The sequence below is a fragment of the Perca flavescens genome, chromosome 9 (assembly GCF_004354835.1).
Source record: "Perca flavescens isolate YP-PL-M2 chromosome 9, PFLA_1.0, whole genome shotgun sequence".
NCBI classification, from domain to species: Eukaryota; Metazoa; Chordata; class Actinopteri; order Perciformes; family Percidae; genus Perca; species Perca flavescens.
The window spans coordinates 543,431-567,759 of NC_041339.1; the positions used below are offsets into that span (position 1 = coordinate 543,431).

Consider the following 24,329-nt stretch of genomic DNA (forward strand, 5'->3'; position numbering starts at 1 on the left):
GTCCCGGACTGCCAGTGGTTCCCAATGAATCAACTGCACAACCCGGAAAGACTGATTCACTGTAGGAAAGGAGTAGGTGCATCATGAGTCAAATGTTGTGTGTCTAAAGCAATGCAGACACACGGTGGAAGATGATCTCCAGGCTAAATGAAGACAATGGCACCTGAGTCAGCGGTAAAGAACAGACACTGTGTAGCCAGTTACCTGTGAAAAGTCATTTTAGTTATGTATACAATGCCAATGAGTAATTGACAACGTAGACGAATGAGAAAGTGGAACATTGGCATGTTTAATGGCAATGATAGAATTCATAAGAAGAAGTTTAAAGGATGGGTAAGTCAGCATAACAGAAATTCCTCCATCAGCAGACATATGTTAATACTTGTCCCACTAGTTTAGTCTCAGCGTGCCTCACTCTGTGCAATTTAACCAACCCTTACCAAAGTAATTATTGGCATATTCTTTGTGAAGATGAATTGCAATGAATTTCATGACAACACACATTATTTTCTTACTTAGCAATTATATCCAAAGAATTCTTGTCATAATATAAGATCTTTGACTAAAAAAAAGATGTTTTAATATCTGTAGTTGAAAAAAATCAAGCTACTCTGCCATGACAAGGCAATGAAAAATCCATCTTAGTAAAGTTGAAATGTACATGTTTTTTTCAAAACTGCATATGTGTGAATCTTTTGCCAACAATGATTTTTTCGTTGATGCTAAACCCAATTTTAATCTTGCTCCCAGATGGAAATACTGTTGAGAATGAATTATATATCCAGACAAAATTGCCAACAGTTAACAACTTAAGAGCTGAATAGCTTCAGGGAGTTTACTTCTCTTGAACCGCTCAGGTGTCCTTCTAGTCACAGGTACAGTCTTTTCTATAATTGGAGACATGGTGAACTGAAAGCCATGCATCATCTTAATATCTTTGAATAACACCCAGAAAAACAGGGAATCCCCACACAGAGAATCTAATAAAGCGTATGGTCATACACAACATGATCGTTGACACTGTCTCACCCATTCTTTAGATTTAGTATGCCCCCAGAAAAATGTCCGAAATATTGATAAAGTAGAAACGGACATTATGAAAAGACAATAGCTCTGTTCGTTTCAATTGTAGTAAGCCATAAGTGTGACAGTGAGTCAGCATGCACAAAACCAGGATCCTGAAAATAAAGCAGCTAAATGGAATTCAGCCATCAGTCATTTTATTATTTGGTGTTATAGTGTTTTCATCCTGTAGTAGGTGAACATCATGGGGCATACAGTAGAGTACTGACATGTACTTGTGTAAGTGGCTACTGCTCTCTAGTGTTTCAACCAAAGTACTGCGGTAGCACTGGTGCACTAGGAGGGCTCAGATTTAAGTTCTCTGGCAGGAACCAATCAGAAAGCAGCCAGCACCGGCCGGTACCAATCAGATTGTAAAGCGGGAGACTCTAGAGGGAACCTAACCACCGGCAAGGCATCAGCAGACTACCTTTTTGAATAGCATTCACTGGGCTACCATATACGCCCTATATGGTTTGGAATGTAATATTGACACTGTCAATGGTGGAAAGTACTTTTAAGTACATGTAATTAACTACGTGTAGCCCAATTAAGAACAACTTGGAGTTACTTGTAATAGCCTAACCTATTTACTTATTTCATGCTACTTCGTAGGTCCAGTCAATATTGTACTTTTTACGCCGTGGCCACTGCAGTTACGTGACAGCTATTGTAGATTAAGATTTTATATAGCCTACATTTATGATACATATGATGCATTGTTAAATATATAGCCTACATCGACCAGCTACAACATAAACATGCTTACATGTGTGCATCAATAATAATAACATAAAATATGGTAACTCTCTGCAGAGATGTTTCTGCATTTTAGATATATATACTTTATTGATCCCCAAGGGGAAATTCAAGGTCTCAGTAGTTTGAAGACATCACACACAACACATACATCATAAACAGGATGATAAAATAACAAATCCACATGAATGTACTAATCGTGATACATTTGATTTTGCTAATAACCTGTACTTTTTTCTGAAGTATTTTAAATGACTTTTACTTGTACTTGAGTGTTTATTAATTCAGACTAGATGAGAGAACTTCTTCCACTACTGGCCTATGTACGACTACGACGACGACGACGACGACGACGACGACATAATAATAATAATAATAATAATAATAATAATAATAATAATAATAATAATAATAATAATAATAATAATAATAATAATAATAATAATAATAATAATAATAATAATAGTCTTTCACGGCAAAATGGCATTGCTAGCAGATTAGCTCCACACCACTGGGATGGACAAAACGTTTCCGTAGCTCCGATTGGTCAGTGATCTGAGAGTCTCTTTTCTGATTGGTAGAATGAAACTGGGAGGTCCAGTTCTTCTTGAGCGTTCTTCCGGCTTACATGTTGGAAAAAAGAAAAGACGAATGGAAAAATTGTAATCCACAAAACGACCATTGCCTACTACCTTCACGACACGGTAACATCTGCACACACGTAGAGAAGTGTTTGTTTGTTTATCCTGACGAAGTTTATGCCGTTGTACCCTTTACAAAGTTCAGGATTTAGAAAGATAAGCAGGCGGCAGCAGGGTTAGCGATTCTAACGTTAGCCTGCTGCTAGCTACGATAACTGGCTAACAATGTAGCATTTTAGTATTAAGGTTACCAAACCCAAATCACTGACCACAGGAAGCATTATTTCACCGAGCAGAGATCGCGTTTGGTCATTTTGATGTAGGCTGTCGAAAAATCGTGTTTGTGCTTGCACGTAAACTTGATATTTGATAAGTAACGAGCAGTTGTGGTCGAGCAGTTTTATCATAATGCTGGTCCTATAACGGTAAACAAAGGTCCACTAAAATCATATTGTCTTGTTTTTAAAAGTAAAATGTATTTGTATTTGGTTAATATTATCGACTTGCTCCTGGGTCCTTTGCTAGCTGGTAAACACAGGACTCCGCAGCGCTACATTAGCCTTTAAAGGGTTAAATCTGCTAGGCTTTTATTGTTGTAGCCGTCGTACATGTTTAATATTGGAGTGGACTCATCAACTGACTTAACACCTTAATGATATCTTCACTGTGTCTGGTACTTGACATTTATGTACAATCTTTCCACTATTTTAGGTCATAATTAGTTCAAATGAGCTCCCAGCAATTCCCCCGACACGGGCTGCCTGCTTCCAGCGGGGGAGCACCTCAGATCCCTGCTGCAGGAAACCTGGTGTCTATCACTCAGCCGTCAAACCCATCAGGTAGTGGACTGACCCCCTCCCTCTGGAACTCTCTACCCATACACATCCGTGACTGTACTGACCTGGACACGTTCAAAACACACCTCTTGAGATTAGCTTTCCACATACAATAGTCTTACATTTCTCAACTGATAGTTACTGATTGTATTGTTTTTAATTGCTTCTAATATGCTTGTTTTAAGTGTTGGTTTTATTGCTTACCTGTTTTTAATGTGATATATGTGCTGGTTTTACTTTAAAGTGTCTTTGAGTACCATGTAAAGCACTATATAAATAAAATGAATTATTATTATTATTGCCACTGAAATGACTAGCAGGATATTTCATGTATGGTGAGGAAGACACATGTAAGTAAATGTTTAATCAAACTATTTTTTCCTTCTTTGGTGCAGATGCTGACAGCAGTCGGGACACTGACCACGGGCACCAGGATCACCCCCATGCTGGGGGCGGGGGAAGCTTGGCGTTCAGAGATGACAAGCAGGAGACCATGGTGGTCAGACCTTACCCACAAGTACAGACGCTCGGCCAACCACAAGCTACTCCCCAAACCGTGGCCATCAAGCCTGGCACACCTGTGACTGTACCTGCTCCCTCTGTCCACCTCCCACAGGGCCAGCCTGCAGTCCTCACCGAGGGACAGATGAAGGTACTGATTATGTAGTAGTGTCTTTACCATTGTCAGTGTGAGATGAACATAGTTAAATTATACACACGTTTTCAAAGATATAATGCATTCTGTGGTCAGAGAACAATAAACTGTTCAGGTTGATTTATTCCTGTTCTGTTTTCAGTCTAAATAGATTTAGACTACAGCTTTGAGTACTTCCTGTTTATGTAATTTAATTTGGAGTGATGAACTCCACAAAAATGTATTTTAACAAAATATATTCAAAAGCAACTGCTTTTTAAATGTTGGAGAAGAGATTTGAAAGATCTAGTTGATGTGTTATTTGTATACTTATGAAATCAGGTAGGACAGTTTGTCTTCTTTTGTGCTGTGTGGGCTATAAAATGCTATGGTAATAAATCAACAAATTGTTTCCAAGGTGCTTTAACTGGAAGGGCTTTGATAGCTTGATTACTGGCCCACCAATACAATTTACTGTCAACTTGATAAGTATACTTGCCATGTGCAACTGTCTAACCTTATAATTACCTTGTAAAAATGTGTTTTACTGCAACATTTCTGGATTCACATAACTTGTATTTCTAGCATTGATCTTAATACCCTTCAGGGCTAAAGTCCAGAGATGTATTTTTTTTTTTAGGCTGTCCTGAAGTTACCTATGCCAAGTCGTCTAATTGCCCCAGCACCAGCTTCCAACCAGGGTCATATTCCCATACCCTCCAAGGTGCCTGGTCACATTACTGTCACCATAGAGAGCAGTATTGCTCCAACCCCATCTATTCCTGTGGCAACTATCAGTGGTCAGCAGGTGAGTGCACTGTGAGTCGGCTGTTAGTGTATGTTGTTGTCTTTTTCTGGCTGATGACTGAAGTTGTGGGCTGCTTTTATTGTTTCAGGGTCACTCTAGCAACTTACACCACCTAATGCCAGCAAACATTCAGATCATTAGGGGCAGTGCCCCAGCACTGCAGATCGGGACCCCTACGGTCCCTCCTCAGACCTTCACATCCCATCTACCCCGAGGTATGCCTGATGTAATAGGAACAGTATGGCCCGCTTGATGCTTGCTTGTACTTGAAATAGTTGTCCATTTACCAATCATCTGTGGCAGTGCATATCTCTACAAAGGTCTGTTTTTTTTGTTCTGAAGGGGCTGCTGCAGCAGCTGTTATGTCCAACCCCAAAACGGTCCTGCGGCCAGCCACCGGAGCAGGTGCGGGCCCCGGCCAGCCCACAGTGCAGCACATCATCCACCAGACTATTCAGGTACCGAGATGTACTTTCATCTAAAGAATTGTTGGTATCATTGTGGACCTTGAGAAACATTGTGTGTAACAGTGTCATCCTCCCCCAGTCCCGCCCTACTGTAACAACGTCTACCGCCGTGCTTCCAACTGTGGTGGCCCCCATTTCAGCAACTAGAACTCAGTCCCCAGTTATCAGCCCAGCAGTCACACACTCTGCAGAGGTGGCACATGGGTAAGTAGCAGTCCAATAATGTATTGACTAGGGCCTAAGTAGAGATGCTGCATGTGTCAGTACTAGAATAATATGTCAGTTGCAATTGGTGAGAATGGTTCTGCACTGACCAATCCCTCTGGACTTTTATCAAACCATGCCTGTGCCTGATTTGATGCACTAAAGGGACAGTTATTTTTTTCCCAGGAGACCAGGGCTGACCATTCACCCCCCTCCGGCCACCGTCAGTATTCAGAGATCTCAGACATCCCGTGACACCGCCACACGGATCACGCTGCCGTCTCACCCTGCAATTGGGGCTCAAAAGCCTCAGCCTCCGCACACCATGACACAGGTTCCTGCTTCTTGATGGCTGCCTGCGTAAATATTGAATAGTCATTAGAGCTGCAAAGATTAAACGATTAGTTGTCAATTATTAAAATAATTGCCAACTATTTTGATAATCGATTAATTTGTTTGAGTAATCTATTTTTAGTAAAAATAATTATTATAATAATAATAATAATAAAGTAAAAATGCCCTGATTCCAGCTTCTTAAATGTGAATGTTTTCTAGTTTTCTTCTCTCCTCTGTGACAGTAAACTGAATATCTTTGTGTTGTGGATAAAACAAGACATTTGAAGATGTCATCTTGGGCTTTGGGAAACACGGAGCGACATTTTTCATTTTCTGATATTTTATAGACCGAACAACTAATCGAGAAAATAATCGACAGTTGCAGCTCTAATGGTCATTTAATACAGTGATTGAAATAATTGCTCTTATTTTTTGTTCCCAACAGAAGCCCATCTTCAGTCCTGTAACACCGGTAGCTGCAGCTACTGTGGCACCAATAGTTGCCACTAACACCGTTTCGTCAACAACAACAATAGGTATTACTTTTTTATATATTAATGTTTATAAGCTAGCCATGAAACTTTGTAACATTTCACTGACGGAACACAAAATGAGACTGCAAATTGTGCAGTTAATCTTATATAAATGATTAATTATCTTGTCCTCTTTATATAGGCTCTGTGCCACATAGCCAAATGACCAGTAACAATATCGTCACCATGACAATGGCATCACACTCCTCTCATGCTACAGCAGTGACCACCTCTGCCATCCCTGTTGGTAAGTTGGCCCTTTGGCGTCTTGGGTTGGAACACTGTGGTGTACTTCATAAGCAGGAGGTGTTCTCTTGATCTGAATGAATTCTTAGTGGTGTTTTTACAGCTAAAGTCGTCCCTCAGCCCATCTCATCCCGTGTGCAGTCGGACTACCCTGGGGAGAGAACCAACCTCATCCCCATCCCAGGCCATCGCTCGTCTCCTAACTCTGTCACCATGGAAGCAAGAAGTGACAACAGGTGATCACACAGCGTTGGCCGGTTGACACCACGTAACAAAAATATGCATAATACGGACAATGTTTTAGTAATATGAAGACAGAGGTCAACCACTGAAGGTCTGTTAAAATTGCCCAAAAATGACTAATAAATATTCCTTCTAAAAAAAGGTTCCATTACATATCTATATTTTCACATTATCATAAGAGGGCAAACCAATACAACAGGAAACATAACTACTTGTATAGGTATATATTTATTTTAACATAAACATGTATTTTAAAAGTTCTACATATCTACACCTTACAAAATAAATAATAATGAAATAATGTACTATATAATGTAAAACTTAATTTAAACACTGTAGACCTCTCTTCCTGTCTCTCTTTCTAGAGCGTGCAGGAGGCAAGACACAACACAAATTACACCGCTACCACATATCTGGTTTGTAATTTGGTCAGAAACAACGACTCTCCTTGAAATTTGTCTGACAATTTCGGCGTCGCTCCTTACGACAGAATTTTTATTGTTGTCTTAGTGACGTCTTGATTCACCCTCGGCTCGTTGTTTGTTTTTTCGATGATCTGAGTTATGAAATGATAAACTGCACTCTGCAAACGGCTTTCTGTAGTGCATTTCTGGATAGGCTCATACCTTCTCCTTGTTAAAACACATTACAAATGCGGAAAAAAAGGAACGAAATGGGAGGCAGTGTGTGAACATGATTAAAACAACGTGAGGTTGTATTTCTTTTTTTAGCACCCGGAAATTTCGGACTTAATGTGCAAGGACCTTAACAAGACTAAGAGTCTGCAGCCACACTAGAATCTCTGTGAGGCTGTACTCTGCATTAAGCCCAAAGCACCACTGTGTCCAACACGGCATGCGTACATGCTCGGTTTATGTTTATAATGTTTACCATCTCAGTGTTAGCGTGATTTCACAAAGTAAGATGTTGACCTCATGATGGCAATAGTTAAAGTCGGAGGATCATCAAATTATTATAACTTACATGTAAATGTCTGCATAAAAATGGAATGCCAATCCATCTGGTAGTTGTTAAATTATTTCATTCTGGACCAACATGATCGGCATCGCCATAAACCTACTGATGATAAAAGGATAAGAATAGGTTGTTTTGCGAGCCCATATTGATTATGTTTATGGAAGCATATTTGAATTCACCACAGAAAAAAAATAGATGGGTGGTTTTGTAATTATGACTTGTGTATAAAGATATGGAGAATATGATGATTATTAATTATGAGTTGCATATCCTGTGATTATTAGGAAATGATCTTTTATTCGCATCCCTTACTACGTAGGGGTAGGTTACAATAATGTATTCTCCAATTAAAAAAGAATCTTTGTTTAAGTAATCTACTGATTACTCAAACATCCCAAAATCCATATTTTAATATATGCCTTTTGAAGAATGGACCCCCTTTTGATTAATAAAAACATTAACCTGGTGCATTATAAAACATTTTTGAGGGTTGCTTCTTGCTTGTAAAATTACACAATATACAGCCTATACAGTTCTCGTGAGAATTTCTTTCATATCTAAGCAAAATTAGTATTGTAACTTAAATTTCCCTAAAGTAATTGATATTCAATCGAATCGGAAAAGTAATTGAATCAGGACCTTGTGTATGGTAATCGAAATGATTGGGGAAACCTTGGCGATACCCAGCCCTAATACTTAAGAAGTTAAGACAAGAATTAAAATGGCATCAACATGTATTAACCTCATGAATACAGATACTTTTATTCAGCTGACGATGAGTGTTGGAATAATCTTGTACTGTATGTTTTGTTTTGAAGGCCTTCGGTGCCTGTGCAGTTCCAGTATTTCCTGCCGGCGTACTCCTCGTCATACCCTCTGACCCACACCTACACCCCCATCAGCAGCTCTGTATCCACCATCCGCCAGTATCCTGGTAAACTCTGCCAACCAACGTTGTTATACTGGCAATCACAGCTGCTGTGCTTTAACATACCATTTATTATTTGACTGATGTTGACAAAATATTCTGAACTATGTACTTGGGTTAAACTTGCAAACTTGGTAGCACAAAGATCTCCTTTTAACTTTATTTTCTCTCTAAATAAGTCACTCCTCAAGCTCCGAGTTCAGCGCTGCCCACCCAAGCTGGAGTAGGCGTGGCGACCACTGTCCATCTAAACCACATGCAGCTGATGGCAGTGGATCGGATCGGTCTCCCATCTGCACAGATCAGCACCCAAGGAATCCAGCAAGCGCCGATCACTGCGCAGGGCATTCAGCCTGCACCAATAGGAGTGCAGGGCCTGCACACGTCTGCGCCAATTGGCGCACAAGGACTACAGCAGGCGCCAATAGTCACTCAGCAGCAGCAGCAAGCGCAGTCTGAAGCAAAACCTGGTAATCAATAAAGCGTGATTTATAGTTTTGCGTGAAACGCCAGGCCCTATGCCGTAGCCTGACGTACACCTCTCTAAAAATACATACATACATTTTTTACATTTAACAACACGTCACGGCGACGCACATCTCTCGGCCGTGGCTTGGTAGCGTTGCATTTCCCCCCGACTCATTTCCTGGAGAGGGTTAACCACTCCTGCTACACATTTCCCACCGTGGTCAGAAAGAACAGGGGAGACACTTTGTTTCTCTCACTAGGACTCTAGTTGGTACTTGCTCCGAAGCTAATAGGCCATCACTCTCTCACTTTCTCTACCACACACTCCCCACGCACACACACATGCCGGCCATGCTATTCTCTTAAAGAGATCGACGCACACACCAACGCACAAGTAGAAACTTCAGGGCACTTACGTAGGTTATGGAGAAAGCTCTGTGTGGAGCCTCCGCACAACCATAAATCAAGCTTAAATCTGTACGGCCCCAGTAAAAAAGACATGGTGTTGAGTGCTTCACTGAGTGGGGGGGCTGTTTGTAATGCATGTTATATTTTCTACAGGCGTTGTTTTGGCTGATGGCTTTGTAGCTAGCCCCATCAGCAGCACATTCAGCACCACCCAGCCAGTTGCCACCATGGTGCAGGCACACGCCCAGGGAGGAGTAGGGGGAGCCCCCCCTCTGGTGTCCTCCCCTAGACCCAGTATCCTCCGCAAAAAGCCCGCTAATGAAGGGTGAGTATTACATCAGCACAAAAGACGGTGGGCCTACTTGAATATTGGCGTATTGATCTCTTAAACCTCTTTGTGTAAGGTTTGCTTGTAAGAGTGCTCCAAGTCGGATTCAGCACACTGGTGGAACATTTTCACCCTGCAAAAGAAAACCAATATTGTTCATCCATACAGTTAACTTCATGAATATTCAATAAAGTTAACTGTTGACACAATACAGTAATGTGAGCTAAACTGAAAAGTTCCTTTTACCAAACCAGTCCTGTTTATGTTCGTCTTTCAGATGTGTCCGTAAGAACCTGATCCCCGCCCAGCCCAGTGAACCCGGTAGTGGCAGAATTGAGAGTGGCGTGCGGGGAGCGGGATCTCCCCGACCTGCAGGGTGAGCCTCTGTCAACATCGATCACATTGGTTACCTCCGTGTTCATGTCCGGTCATTATAAGCTATGATATGAGTCTGTAAGCTGACACTTTCTCTTCCCCTCTCAGAGTGAAACCCAAAGCTGAGGTGCACATGACAGTGGCCCCTCCTGTCATGGCTACGGTGGAGGCACTGCCTTCTCAGGGAGGAGAGCAGCAGGGCGTGTCCTCAAACACCCAACACCTGGCCCAAGCCATCCCCACCATGCTCGCCACACCGGGGCCTGTTCCTCCCTCCCAGCCCTCCACTGTCCTCTCAGCCCTGCCAGCAGCCGTGGCTGTAACTCCCCCCGTCCCTGCTTCAATGGCCAACACTGTGGCCTCCCCCACTCAGCCTGCAGCAAGTAGCACTGCAGCATGTGCTGCCAGCTCTGCCTGCCCAGATTTGAAAATTAAGCAGGAGGTGGAGACCATGGAAACCTCGCAGCCAGGTGAGGTGCATACCAGTCGTCAGTGAAATGTATTCATGTTAAATTCTAGGAAACGTAAAGCCCAGTTCAGACCAAAGATTTTGCGACAGGACAAAATTGTTGTAGAACGTTGCGAGGAAAAGTTGCAGCGGTCTGAACTGGCCGGTCTCAGTGCTGCTCAAGCCAGCTGATGGCGTCGCTGCGACTCAGCTTGTCAAGTCTGCCCAGGCTGGTTTTAGAACGTAAGGGACGTCACCTCTTTCAACAGCCAATAGAGAAAAACATGGGAATAGATTGATCCCAGTCGAAAAGGCAGAGTTTCAGACAGGCTCAACGAGGGCCCGCGAGCACGGTATGTGGTCCACCAAGCTAGAGAGTGAGTGGCGTTAGAACAAAGCAGTGAATCAGAGAAATCTAATTTTTCTGCCAATACATCACTATTAGAAATGCAACTGTAGCAAGTATCTCACTATCTCTATCCTCATTCATATTTTAAGATGCTGCAAATGATATCCAAAAAAAAAAGCCTGAAAAGTCAGAAGTTAGAACGGAAGTACTAAGAGTGGTTGCTATGGAGATGATACACTGTCTTGTCACATGGCATTGATGTAAACTGGGAGGTTTCAGAAGGTTGCAGACCAGCGCATTGCAAGTAGTTGCAAGTTTGTGTGTCAAGTGTCTCGTCGCGAAACATCTGGGCTATACTATATACACCCAAGTAAACAATGTGTTTCTATTCTTCCCCTCAGATCCCAATTCAAACTTGTCTTCAGCCTCAGCCCTCAACACCCAGGCCTCCACCCTGAACACTCCCGCCATAGGAGACCTGATCCCTGGGGCCTCCCCGAGGAAGAAGCCCCGCAAGCAGCAGCATGTTATTTCTACAGAGGAGAGTGAGATGGTGGAGACCAACAGCACAGATGAGGAGAAGGCTCCAGGCAGGCCCATCACCGGCAGGGCTGAGAGGCGCGAATCTCCACCAAGGGAATATGTTGGTATGTAATAATAAATAAAGGCTTATCATCTATCTAATACAATGCAATCCATTGTCACTGTGACGAAGTGTGTAATCAACGTTCAACGCTTGTTCTTGTCTTCCAGATGAGGAAGGAGTGCGTTATGTACCGGTCCGGCCTCGACCACCTGTTTCTCTTCTGCGGCACTACAGGAACCCCTGGAAAGCTGCCTACCACCACTTCCAGAGGTACAGCGACATCCGGGTCAAAGGTCAGTAGCTTCCTGTGCGAAAAATGCCTTTTATTTGATACAGCAAAGGAGAAACAAACAACATTGCCTTTTTCTTTCTCACAACAATCCTTTTCTTTTCTCTCAGAGGAGAAGAAGGGCAGCTTACAGGATATGGCCAACCAGAGAGGAGTGGCATGCAGAGCACAAGGCTGGAAAATTCACCTGTGTGCTGCACAGCTCAGGCAGCTGGTGAGTGCTGGCCCCAGACCTGCAGAAATAATCTTTTTGTAACTGATCCAACACTTCACTCGGTCCATTCAAATTCACTGGTGTCTTTTAGTGATACTGTGCAGAGAGGAAATCATTCTTATGCACCCTTTAATTTATTGGACTTCTGTAAACACGCTGTTTGTTTCTTGATCTGTAGTCGAGTTTGGAGCATGATGTGTACAGCCGCCTCTCCACCCTTCAAGAGGGCTTGATTCCTAAGAAGAGAGCAGGCTCCGATGATGACCTGCACCGAATCAACGAGCTTATACAGGTAAGGTTGTTACTGCAGACCCAGACCTTAAAATACATTTCTCTGCTCAGTTACTTTTGCTCACCAACATTATCTATACAAATCAAATGGAAAGCAAGTTTTGTTAACTACTATTATAAACGTTGTTTATTGGCCTAACCCAGACAATCTAAAAATGTTGATCCAACTCCGTTCTTTAAAAAAAGTCCACAATCGTTTTCAGGTGACGGCAGCAAACACCTTTTTTTTTTTTTTTTTTTTTTTTTTTTTACAACTGGCAATTACAGGTTCCATATTGTAAAAAAAAATAGATTTGCATGTCTGTTTTGATTAGAAAGCAGGTCAACAAGCTAAATAAATACAGTGGAAGTATCAAAGGCTCAATCCACAGAGAAATGCACACAACCCATATTCAGAAACTGTCAGGAATTCTGTACGGTTGTGATGTCACAACTATATTATATTTAGGTAGAAAGTGCCGCTACAGTACTGTTATAGCTGCAATGACAATGCAGAGGAGCGCAGATGTGGAATTCCCAAAAACTCTGACCAATCAGAGCAGAATGGGCTTTTTTCAGGAAGGCGGCTTAAAGAGGCAGGCGCTAAAGCGGAGCGTTTCAGACGAGGTGAATATAGCAGGGCTCTCAAGCATTGAGCGTGACAGTCACTCATTTCGGTCTTTTGTCACACACTCCCGCCACAAGTTGTATTTCTCACTGGAAAAAGTATTTATAATATAATTAATATGCCGCAGTGCCCAAAATTTCTCTGGCGCGCCGCTCACACTATAGAACCGGCAGGAATCAAGCGCATCTCCCCTGGAGCTCTTAGTTGAGCCTGCCACTTATCAGCCAATCAAAAAAAGAAAGGGGCTACACAATAGCCAATCAGAAAATAGCACTATTGTATCTGGGTAAGAGTTAACGCTACAACCAATTTGTTTTTGTTGCTCAAACTTAACAATATTACAGTCCAGGGGTTTATTAATAATTTAAAAAACGAATTAGTAATGTATCATTGAGGTGAATAATTGTCATATGCACATTTAAGGAGGTTACTTCCTCAACAAAAGATGCAAAAGAGGAGGGAAGAGTAAATGATGCTAGGCTACGTGTGTGCTGTCAGATATAATTAGAAAAGTCGATCTACAGGAGAATAAATAGATGAAAGCAATACAGAATGCCTGAGAGCCTTATTGCAATATATTCCATTATGTTTTTATATTTGGATTGTAATCTGTTTCCTTTTACATAAAGATATTTCCAGCATAAATTGATTCAGAAAAGGGTAGAAATAGGGCATACAAATTCGCCAGAATGCAGGAAATGAAGTGTTTAATGCTCAAAATGTTCAGGGGGAGGATCCCCAGTCCCCCCAGCATCATTACTCACCATGCCAAAATGGAATAAATACTTTGTATTTGGTTGAATTGTCAGTGCCATGTGTCAAATATTTTCGTCTGCACATCTGAGTAATTATTAATAACAACAACAAAAACACTAATAATAAGAAACAACCCCATTCCAGCGATCCGTCCAACCCGCCCCCCCTCTTTGACCCCATGACGGGGGGAGGGGGGTAGAATGTCACTCTTGTCTGTCTTCAAAACTTGAGAGCCCTGAATACAGGTATATTCAGACAGACAGTATGAGAAAAAAAGAATGTTTGAAGAAGAAGAAGAACTACCTATTATATTAACCCTGCAAAAGGAAATGACTTTTTCCACACTGTTGTTAGTCACATACATTACTCATAGGCCTGAAAAACACAGGACCTGAGAGATGTTGGAGGGAGGGGGCTGCGCTGCCCATGGACAGGCGCCCCGACCAGTTGGGGGTTCGGTGCCTTGCTCAAGGGCACCTGGGCAGGTGAACTACCAGTCAACACTCTGTGGTTACCCTAACTGTGCGTGTGTGCGTGTGTGCGTGTGTGCGTGTGTGCGTGTGTGCGTGTGTGCGTGTGCGTGCGTGCGTGCGTGCGTGCGTGCGTGCGTGCGTGCGTGCGTGCGTGCGTGCGTGCGTGTGTGTGTGTGTGTGTGTGTGTGTGTGTGTGTGTGTCCTCAGGGTAACATGCAGCGCTGTAAGCTGGTGATGGACCAGGTCACCGAGGCCAGAGACACCATGATGAAAGTGCTGGACCACAAGGAGAAAGTGCTGAAGCTGCTCAACAAGAACGGGGCCGTCAAGAAGTCCTCCAAACTGAAGCGTAAAGAACGGGCATAAGCTTGGCCCTCCTGATCTGTCGACAACCTCCGCCGCCCCTTCTCTGAAGGGGGGGGGGGGGTGGTGGTGGGGTGTAGCTGCTCAGAATCTGGTGCTATGATTTGCTGCATACAATCGCACACTCCCTCCCTATCTGCCTGAGAGCAGACCGAGAGAAGTGACAGGAGGGCTTAAAGAAGCAGAAACCCCGTCAGGAATAGGTTCTCATTCAAGACCCTCTTACATATTGAGCGTGGAGCATTGTAGGTTGCATTAGAGTGTCCGACTGGACGGCCCTGTCACTGTTTCCCCTTCCAATCCCTCCCCCTTTTTTTTCTTAATTTGGAAGACCCCAGAGACCAATTTTAATAACTTAAATTCTGCCTCTTCTTTTAAGACAATGTTTGAACTGGTGCATTGTGTGTCTTTGATATTTGGCACTAAATGCAGTCGTAGTAAAAAGTGATGAAAGTATTTCAGTTAAGGTGAACCACATGGGAGTAATTGAATGGGTCAAATCCAAATCATTTAAAAAGGAGTCCATCACTAAGCTGTGTGTATACAGGTTAATCTCAATCGTGCTCTTTTCATTAATCTGTGCCTTCATTTTGTCAGTTGTACATGAAATGGACCGGGACACGTGAAAGCTGTTCCACGTGCTGTCTAAATATTCTTAAAAGATCTTTCAAAGAAAAGTGTCACTGCTTCCCCTTTTTCTCCAAACATCTGCATTTTTCTAGTTACCAGCCAAAAGTCTAGAAGATAATTAAATAAAGTTGGTTGAGATAAAAAAAAGTACTAGGAGAGAACCTAAATGTGTCAAATGTAATACATTTAATATCCACAAAATGCTCTTAAAGGATGATTAGTGACCTAAGATGGTTATCTGAAAGTGAGAACATACTGCATATGCATAATGCCAAGGTAACTTTACATTTAAACTGCCAATAATCATCTTCTTAATCCAAAGTAGATGGATGTCATGGTGGTGAAAACTATATTATCGCTTGGTTTCAGAAAGAGTTAGTGCTTGAAAGGAAGAGCGTGAGTATCCTTGTGTGATCATACTGGTGGATTGAATTCATGTAAATCACTGTAAATGTGCTTTTGGTTTTCCATTGACCTGGTTCTTTTCCAGTTTTGTACTCGATGAAACATTTTGTGCCGTGTGATGTGCGCCGCTTCATTTTGTAGAGTCCCAGCAATAATGACGTTTACGAGATGAAGCGAGCCCAAAACATCAAGCTATTGTACATTGTTTTTGTCTGTGTAATTATAGTAAAGATACTTAAACATACCAGATACACTCTGTTTATTAGTGTTTTCCTTTTAACGCTTTCATTGAAAAAATGGTTGCACGTTTTTTTTGCTTTGTTAAAATAATTTCTCATTCTTCCTGCTTTTAATGTTGTAAATGCTTAAAAAGATGAAACCACATTCTGTTGCCAAACTGGATAAACAGACCACACCTTAGGACAGAATGTGAGATTGCAAGATTATTGCTCTACAGTTTTTTCATGGATCCTCTGAAGGAGCATGCACAGACACTGATCCAGAATTTAAGCCTTTCCAATGTTACACATCTCCAAAACTGTATCTTAATGTCTGTCTGATCTGTCAAAATCCCAGACCATGCAGCTTATATGGATGGTATGATATGTTTTATCTATTTAGATCACATTCTCATATCTCCAGAGTGAGCCATCAGTCATTCTTCTTTACTATCTGCTGTTTACAGCATAATTGCCGTGAAGTACAGCGCAGCATGTTGGCTGTACTTGACCTGTGACGACAGTTTATGGATCAGTAAAACGCAACTTACTGGCATTTGAGTAATCCACTCCCCTCTTTTAGCGTGATTTCTGACACCGGCTGACTGATTCTGTCGACAAAGAATACAGTGTTGTCTGGTGTTTATCATTATTCAGTATATCTAAAAAGAAGATTAGCAAAGAAAATATTTTTAAACATGTATTTGTGCATTTTGTTTGCCATATATTAACTGCTATTTAGCTTTTAGTTTACAGTAGAGAGAGAGGAGTTCTACTGTAGCCTTGTCTCTACTCATCAACCATTGTGAAGCCAAACGTGAATTTTCATTAGTCAGACTTCAGTTCATTGGAAGGGAAAGAACATGTTTATCATCTTTACATTACAATCAGATATTTAACGTAGATTTACAGTCCTTGTGATAAAAGCAATTTTGATGCTCTGTGATGATATAAAGTATATGTCTTGAGTCTGGTGGTTGGTGACACTGGTTGGCTCTACCTTTGCAGGAGCAAAGTCAAAGGGCCATAAAGCAGTGTTTGCTTTGAAACCTCCCTGCTTCCTGCTTTATAGTCATTCAAAAAAAGTTCCTTCAGCAGCAGCAGCAGCAGCAGCGGGGGCTTCCACCAAAGAAACAACTATTCTCAGGTAAGAGTTGACACGATACACACAACAGTGTCTTTAAATCTAGGATTTCACTCAGGGTCTTATTGTTTCCAAACAGGTAACATAATGATGTGTCTTTTTTTCCACTGTGATCCTTTGAGGAGATTCTATGTAAAAGCATTAATAACAGTGTCTTCAAAGTGAAAATGATATTGATATGATTTTTTTTTAAATGCGCTTAAGGTGTCCAGTCAAAATGAGAAACCGTAGTGTTCAAGGCCCCCAAAACTGCCTTGTAATTTTAAGTTTTTAAATTCTATTATATCTTCTCTACAGTATGTTGCTATAAATAGGGTGAGGCATTGGCCACACTATTAAAGCGTGAGGTGTAATGAGTAATATTGGTTTGGTAGCAGGTGTCTGTCAACTGTAATTACTGGGCTGAATCTAAATTAAGATGATAATATCTTCTCATTTTCTTTACAGACTCAACCCAGGTTTATGTTATGCTGCATTTGAGTAAGGTAAGAAAGAGTGTCTCTGTAATATATACACATACATATACACATCATTAATTAATTCATAAATCCATGATGCCCAGATAGTTAGTTTGAGAGGCATTTTTGGTACGGCACATTTTATTACAACTTCTGGTTTCCCCAACTAGGGGGATTTTGTATGGGTGGACTCTGGCGACGAGGTGCCGATCGGGGCGGAGGTCACGGTCACAGACACCGGACAGCTTCAGCTGATTGATGATGAAGGAAAGGTACAAATCCCCACAAGAGTTTGCTTTTTTTTCAGATCCAGGAAAAGGAGTGTAAGCTTTCTATAAAATGTCAACACTGTCATAACCTACATACAGGAGCACAAGATCAAGAAGAAGACGGAGGGCACCATCAGGCCCATGCACCCCACCTCTGTGAAGGGTGTGGATGACATGATAAGGCTCGGTGATCTCAATGAGGCAGGGCTCCTCAGGAACCTCCTGGTGCGACACAAAGAAGGCATCATCTATGTGAGTTTCTATTCACCAGATTCACTCTGAATCTAGTTTTATGATGTCCATAATCTACTGTTGAAATGCTTACTCGCCTGTGTCTTCTCTCGCTGTGAATGGCTTTCTGTCTTAGACTTTGCCCTGTAGTAGATCACAGTGTTATTTGTCTCCATAGAGACGAATGAGCCTCTGTTGAAAGAGAACGTCCTAGTGTTTTTATGTCATCAAAGCTAAGCAGTGTGTGTTCAATTAGGAATCAGGCCAATTTGTTGTATGAAATTACTACTGCTGAATGCTGGGGGCAAAATTTGACTTGGGCTGATAATCCTTTGTGTTGGCTATTCATATTAGAAGCACGATTTTTCATGATTATAATCCATCCATGAAATCTTTAAATCCAATAAATCATATTTACAACATGCTTCCCATGCATTGCAGCCATAACCCAACAGGGTCAGTGGATAAACAATTACTTTTTTATATTCATGTACACACAAACATTGGTCAGCTGTGCCCATGTGTGATAGTTAACACCCCCCTCTGTTTTAAGACATACACAGGCTCCATTCTGGTTGCAGTCAACCCTTACCAGCTGCTGCCCATCTACACCACTGAGCATGTGCACATGTACACAGATCAACGGCTGGGTGAACTGCCACCGCACGTCTTCTCCATCGCAGACAGCTGCTTCTTCAACATGCGCCGCAACAAAAAGAACCAATGCTGTGTCATCAGGTCTGCTTTTGTCTGAAGCTGATTCCAACTCATTATTTAGACACTAATGAGATTATTCCATTTGTAAGGTGCAAAGAAACTAAAAGCTGAAGTTGTTTCTCACTGAGATAGAGATGTCCAGGTTACATTCTACTAAAGGGTTCAGTAATGAAACTTTGATGTAGAGGTTATAATGGCTTAAGCAAAGAAGCTGATAGGTGCATATAAACTGCATCACTATAGTGTGCAATTGGAAGAATTCTGACCAAATGTTTTCTATTGGTTTTAAAGAAGCACTTCCTATTTCTATATTGGAACCCAAGTTTGAGTTCAAGCTTATTTATCATTTTTGGAATATAAAACAGCAAGATTTATAAAAAAGCATGATTATTTTTCTTACGGTATGCACAATTGTGTGTGCATATACAATTGTTTCATCTGCATACAAATGGAATCAACAATGATAAGCCTACAGGAGTAGGTTATTATTATTGTTTATGAAAAGAACAGGACCTAAAATTGATCCTTGTGGAACCCCTTTGTTAATGTTGAGAAGTTTTTAACCACATCGCCAATGGGTTTAAAAGAGGGGTTTAGGTGGGAAACAGTCAACAGTCTTTACACATGCTTACTTCTATGTTTTCCCCATCAGTGGAGAGTCAGGAGCAGGTAAGACTGAGAACACCAAGCTCATGCTGCAGTTCCTGTCTGCAGTGAGTGGCCAGCACTCTTGGATCGAACAGCAGATTCTTGAAGCAAACCCCATCTTGGAAGGTATGAGCAAAATACTAACACAAAGTTATAAGAAGTCTTCATAATCAGCTGAATCCCGCTTTTGACCAAATCTGCTTTTATTATACCTTGTTGTTTTCTTCTCAGCCTTTGGTAATGCCAAAACCGTTCGTAATGACAACTCTAGTCGTTTTGGGAAGTACGTTGACATCCACTTCACCAAGGGTGGGGCCATTGAAGGGGCCCGTGTTGAGCAGTACCTGCTGGAGAAGTCCCGAGTTTGTCGTCAGGTAGGAAGATTCGTTAGCTGATTATTTTAAAGAGCAGTAACACGGTGCAAGAAAAATTTTTTGGGTAATTGTGGTAATGAACATGTGCTTTTATGTGCAGGCGCCTGAGGAAAGAAACTACCACATATTTTACTACATGCTGATGGGCATGACAGCTGAGCAGAAAAATATTCTTTCCCTTGGGAATGCTGCTGAGTACAACTATCTGACCATGGTACTAAATATAATCCTGCAAACCTTTAAATCAGAATAAAACTTAAATGTCTTTATACAGTATGTGACTGTGAATCACAGATTTAAACCATGGGATCATATCACCAGGGTAACTGCACCAGCTGTGAAGGACGTGATGATGTGAAGGAATACGCCCACTTCCGTTCAGCTCTGAAGGTCCTCATGTTCACAGAGAATGACTCCTGGGAAATCTCCAAACTGCTTGCTGCTATCCTTCACCTGGGCAATGTGGACTTTGAGGGTAGGGAGAGCACCATACAATAGGATGCATGCAGTGGTGGAGTGTAACTAAGTACATTTACTCAAGTACTGTACTTAAGTTCAAATTTGAGGTACTTTCTTCTTTCTTTTCATTCCAATTTCTACTTAGTTACTAGTTAGTTTACAAATTAAGATTTTTGCACACAAAACAGATTTAGTGTATAAAATACGATGTTTTATAATAATTTAAACTACCCAGCAATATAACGTCCTACAAGTCCAGCTGAAAGGATTAGACCATTAAACACTTAGTTGATTAACAGAACTGATTTGATGGTTTCCAGATTCTAAAATGTGAGGCTTATTCTGCATCGAGCATACTTTTACTTTTAATACTTTAAATACATTTTCCTGATGATACTTACATACTTTTACTTAAGTAACCTATTTAATGCAGGACATTTCTTGTAACTTTCTTGAGTATTTCTACAGTGTGGTATTAGCACTTTTACTTCAGTAAAGGATATGAATATGTTTTCCACCACTGGATACATGTACTGTTGATATAAATAAATAAATAATTGCATCTTTTGAGCCATGAAACATATTTTTCTTCCATAATTTCAGGAACCATAGTAAATAACCTAGAGGGCTGTGACATCCTGAAATCATCCAATTCCAACATGGCCAGCCAACTTTTGGAGGTATATGTAGTTTGTTCTTTTTTTCTTCTTCACAAAAGCAAATCAAAGGAGCTGAGAGGACCTTGTCTGACTGTGTTTGTCCCATTACTCCAGGTGGATCCCAAAGCACTGGAGAAGAGTCTGACTCAGCGCTCCTTCATGACAGCCAAAGAGAGTGTGACCAAAGCTCTGACCTCTGCCCAGGCTGTGGACGGCAGGGACGCCTTTGTCAAGGTAACACAAGTCTGGATTTATGTTTTCATAAGGCAAAAATGTATTTTAAAAGGTAACGCCACTCATGTTAACATATGCTAAACTAGCCCCGAGAGGATGTACTGCTCATACACACCAGAAAACAAAATCAATGGATGATAAATGGAGAAACCTTTTAATTCTTAACAACTAATGAATGAGAACTGATGTGCTGTGGCTGTTTTAGGACTTCTCAGACTCTACATAAAATATTACTTTTTAACTTCTGGCTTCTGGAATTCTTTCACTTAAGGCACCTGCAATGAGGGGTTGCAGAGACACTGATTTGTGTTACTGAGTTATGAAAAGGTCGGGAACCATTGGTCTAGCGTTAGCTGTTCATTGTCAGGCTAAGCTCAACATCCTTCCTTGGTTTTAGTGATTAATTAACTGACTAATTACTGTTAGCAGCATACTATGTTAACTGTGGCAGCATAGTAACATTTAGTATTGAATCATGTTAAAGTGCTTATGTGTAGCATGTTAGGATACATGCTAATGTTAATATGCTGGTATGATAATATACTAAACTTTAGCAGCATAGTCATGTATTTTATCATGTAACATGCTAACTTTTAGCAGGCAAGGAAACATGCTAATGTAACTATGTTGGTATGATACTAGCTAATATACAATATGTTTACGTTGTTAGCGTTTAGCATTTTATCATGTTAACATGCAAAGTTTGCATGCTAATTTTTGAATGTTTTAATGATATGTTAGCATTAAGCTCAAAGTATAGCATAAGTGGAAATGTTGATCTGCAGTTAACAGTAGATGAAATGTTTTTGGGAGTTATCTTCTGACTCAATTTTTTCTATACCCTTTATTGACCCAAATTGTCTTTTGCAAGGGAAACCTGGCCAAGACTGACAAGGCTAATGCTTCTGAGAGCAGAAACAGTCAACAATGGAGTCATTTACCATAGCATGGATGTAATAACATGTCAGAGTGTGTGACATTTGGATCTTTTGTGTTGTTTTGTTCAAACCGTGTGTGGCCTTATGTATAATATAGAAAGCTATGCTCTGTATTATTTGTCCAGGCTATTTATGGAAGACTTTTCCTTTGGGTCGTGGACAAAATCAACGCTGCCGTTTACAAGCCACCTGAGGATTCCAAACAGTCCATAGGCTTGCTCGACATCTTTGGTTTTGAGAACTTCACCAAAAACAGGTTGGTGTTCACACACCTCTCATGACATTAGAGCTTTATTGCTGCTGTTTTTAAAGACAGAGGACACATTGTTAATTGAGACATTGCCTAAAATCCACCCACCGTTCTTTCCTCTTGTGCTGTTGCATTTGTTGAACTGTTGTAGCTTTGAGCAGCTGTGCATCAACTTTGCCAATGAGCAGTTGCAGCAGTTCTTCGTCAAGCATGTTTTCAAACTGGAGCAGGACGAGTATGCCCGTGAAAACATTGTGTGGAAGAAAATAGACTACAAAGACAACCAATGCACCCTGGACGTATTGGCCAACAAACCCCTGAACATGCTGGCACTTATTGATGAGGAGAGCAACTTCCCCAAGGTTTCTATCCTCCTTGTACCTCGTAAAAATGTCATGTAAAAAAAGAAAGGTGGGTTTTAACTCTCCTCTTTTGTTGAATTTTCAGGGCACAGATACCACCCTGCTCCAAAAAATGAATCAGGTCCATGGGAAAGGGAACATCTATATTCCCCCCAAGAACAACTATGAGACAGATTTTGGAATCCAACATTTTGCTGGAAAGGTCTACTATGATTCAAAAGGTACTTTTAAAGCTTTTAAAAGCAACAAACCCTTGTTGTGCAAGTCAAGGGTTTCCGCAGGGTCTTAACCCTTGAGTTGTCTTCTAGAGGATGGATACCGAAACCGATCCCGCCGGGCCGGGTTAGGACAGATATTTAGAAATGATGTTCGGGTTCGGGTCGGGCTCGGTCACATCAGCGCAATAAGGCATTGAACATTTTAAATGAAACAGCTTATTAACCTGAGCTTGTTGCCCCATGTGCGCTGATGAGCTCATCTGTTGACATTTCCGTATGCCTTCCTACACTTGCTTAATAAAATCTTTCCACACAAACAAACATACATGTGTCATTAGTATAAGAAAAAAAAGAGATTTTAACTGTGTCGGGCTCGGACAGAAATATCTCAATGCCTGTCGGGCTCGGGTCCAGTTCGCTTACTGCTCTGTCGGACACGGGCCGGGCTTGGACAGAAAAATGCGGCCCGATCCGCACTCTATTGTCTGCCCACGTCCACCATGCAACTTTTAGGTCTTCTGGGTCAAAACTGTCTTTTCAATGTTTCAGTCTTTTACGACACTTTTGTAGCTTTAACTCAATATTTTTTAAGCTTTTTTTTTCATGTTTTTGTCTTTTTTTTTCAAATTCTACAAGATTGATTAAAACACCCAAATTCAATGAAAGTAGTGAACTGATCATTTATTTTACTCATGAAGAGCATTGTAGTGAACCATCCATTTTTTTTTTTTTTTTTTTTTGACAATTTGGTTAAAAAAAAAATCCAAATTTCTGATATAGAAACTTTTTTAGAACATGGATCAAATTTGACTCAAGGACAACAGGAGGGTTAAAAAAAAAATCTAAAAAAGTCTAGAATTTTAAAATCAAACATTTAGGACTTAAAAAGTCTTAAATTTGCTGAAGTATTGTGTTCTATGTCTTCAATAATTTTAAACAGGTCTTAATTTGTCTACGTCCATGTAACGCTACCTCTGAAATACTTTTTTTTTTTTTATTCCATGGAGTTCTTTCCTTCAATAGTCCAAATATAATTTGCTATATATGTATAGATTAGTATTACTCTGTGTCGCTTTTATTCAATTTGAATACATTTATTCACTTTGCAAGTACTTTTGTGACTCTGCATTTCGTTGTACTTTAATGTCGTGATATAGGTCTTATATTTCATTCATAAAGGTCTTAAAAAGTCTTACATTTGAAACCCTGAAGTCCCGTAATATGTCCCTATTCTGTGTGTCTTGTTTTGAGGTTTCCTTGAGAAAAACCGTGACGCTCTCAGCTCAGATCTGATTCAGCTGGTGGAGACCTCCACCAATAAACTCCTCAAACAGGCCTTTCAGGATGTACTGTCTACCAGTACGATCAAGGGCAGCACCAACCCCAGGATGAGCATCACCTCGGCCAACAACAGCCTCCGGGTCAGCTTTAGCATTAAAACACATTTATATAGTCAATTATAAAATAAAACATACTAATTATTGT

General features: G+C 41.0%; 2 protein-coding genes across 2 annotated transcripts in view; both read left to right on the plus strand.

Annotated features, from left to right (window-relative positions):
* The first annotated feature begins 2,433 nt into the window (after positions 1-2,433).
* sap130a (Sin3A-associated protein a) lies at positions 2,434-14,666 on the plus strand. The gene is made up of 21 exons (XM_028587228.1): positions 2,434-2,525; positions 3,174-3,301; positions 3,694-3,950; positions 4,573-4,740; positions 4,829-4,955; positions 5,083-5,198; positions 5,287-5,411; positions 5,598-5,745; positions 6,193-6,283; positions 6,423-6,527; positions 6,630-6,762; positions 8,566-8,681; positions 8,855-9,145; positions 9,705-9,876; positions 10,157-10,255; positions 10,363-10,724; positions 11,453-11,698; positions 11,805-11,930; positions 12,037-12,140; positions 12,319-12,432; positions 14,475-14,666. Exons 2-21 carry the CDS (start codon positions 3,190-3,192, stop codon positions 14,631-14,633), a joined length of 3,171 nt encoding a protein of 1,056 aa, XP_028443029.1. The 5' UTR covers positions 2,434-2,525; positions 3,174-3,189; the 3' UTR covers positions 14,634-14,666.
* Positions 14,667-17,494: 2,828 nt separating this feature from the next.
* Positions 17,495-24,329, plus strand: part of myo7ba (myosin VIIBa) — a 29,221-nt gene continuing 22,386 nt past the window's right edge. The window contains exons 1-14 of the mRNA XM_028587591.1: positions 17,495-17,512; positions 17,656-17,757; positions 17,854-18,006; positions 18,539-18,723; positions 19,355-19,476; positions 19,582-19,724; positions 19,825-19,938; positions 20,046-20,199; positions 20,787-20,863; positions 20,957-21,076; positions 22,140-22,270; positions 22,416-22,626; positions 22,712-22,847; positions 24,096-24,265. Of these exons, the coding sequence (XP_028443392.1) occupies positions 17,495-17,512; positions 17,656-17,757; positions 17,854-18,006; positions 18,539-18,723; positions 19,355-19,476; positions 19,582-19,724; positions 19,825-19,938; positions 20,046-20,199; positions 20,787-20,863; positions 20,957-21,076; positions 22,140-22,270; positions 22,416-22,626; positions 22,712-22,847; positions 24,096-24,265 (1,836 nt within the window). The remainder of the gene's footprint in view (positions 17,513-17,655; positions 17,758-17,853; positions 18,007-18,538; positions 18,724-19,354; positions 19,477-19,581; positions 19,725-19,824; positions 19,939-20,045; positions 20,200-20,786; positions 20,864-20,956; positions 21,077-22,139; positions 22,271-22,415; positions 22,627-22,711; positions 22,848-24,095; positions 24,266-24,329) is intronic.

Bases quoted from the DNA above. Each gene is read 5' to 3' on its own strand.
- sap130a (XM_028587228.1), top strand. From the start codon at position 3,190: ATGAGCTCCCAGCAATTCCCCCGACACGGGCTGCCTGCTTCCAGCGGG. The intron at 10,256-10,362 runs GTGAGCCTCTGT...TTCCCCTCTCAG, and splicing joins GGATCTCCCCGACCTGCAGG to AGTGAAACCCAAAGCTGAGG. The intron at 11,931-12,036 runs GTCAGTAGCTTC...CTTTTCTCTCAG, and splicing joins CAGCGACATCCGGGTCAAAG to AGGAGAAGAAGGGCAGCTTA.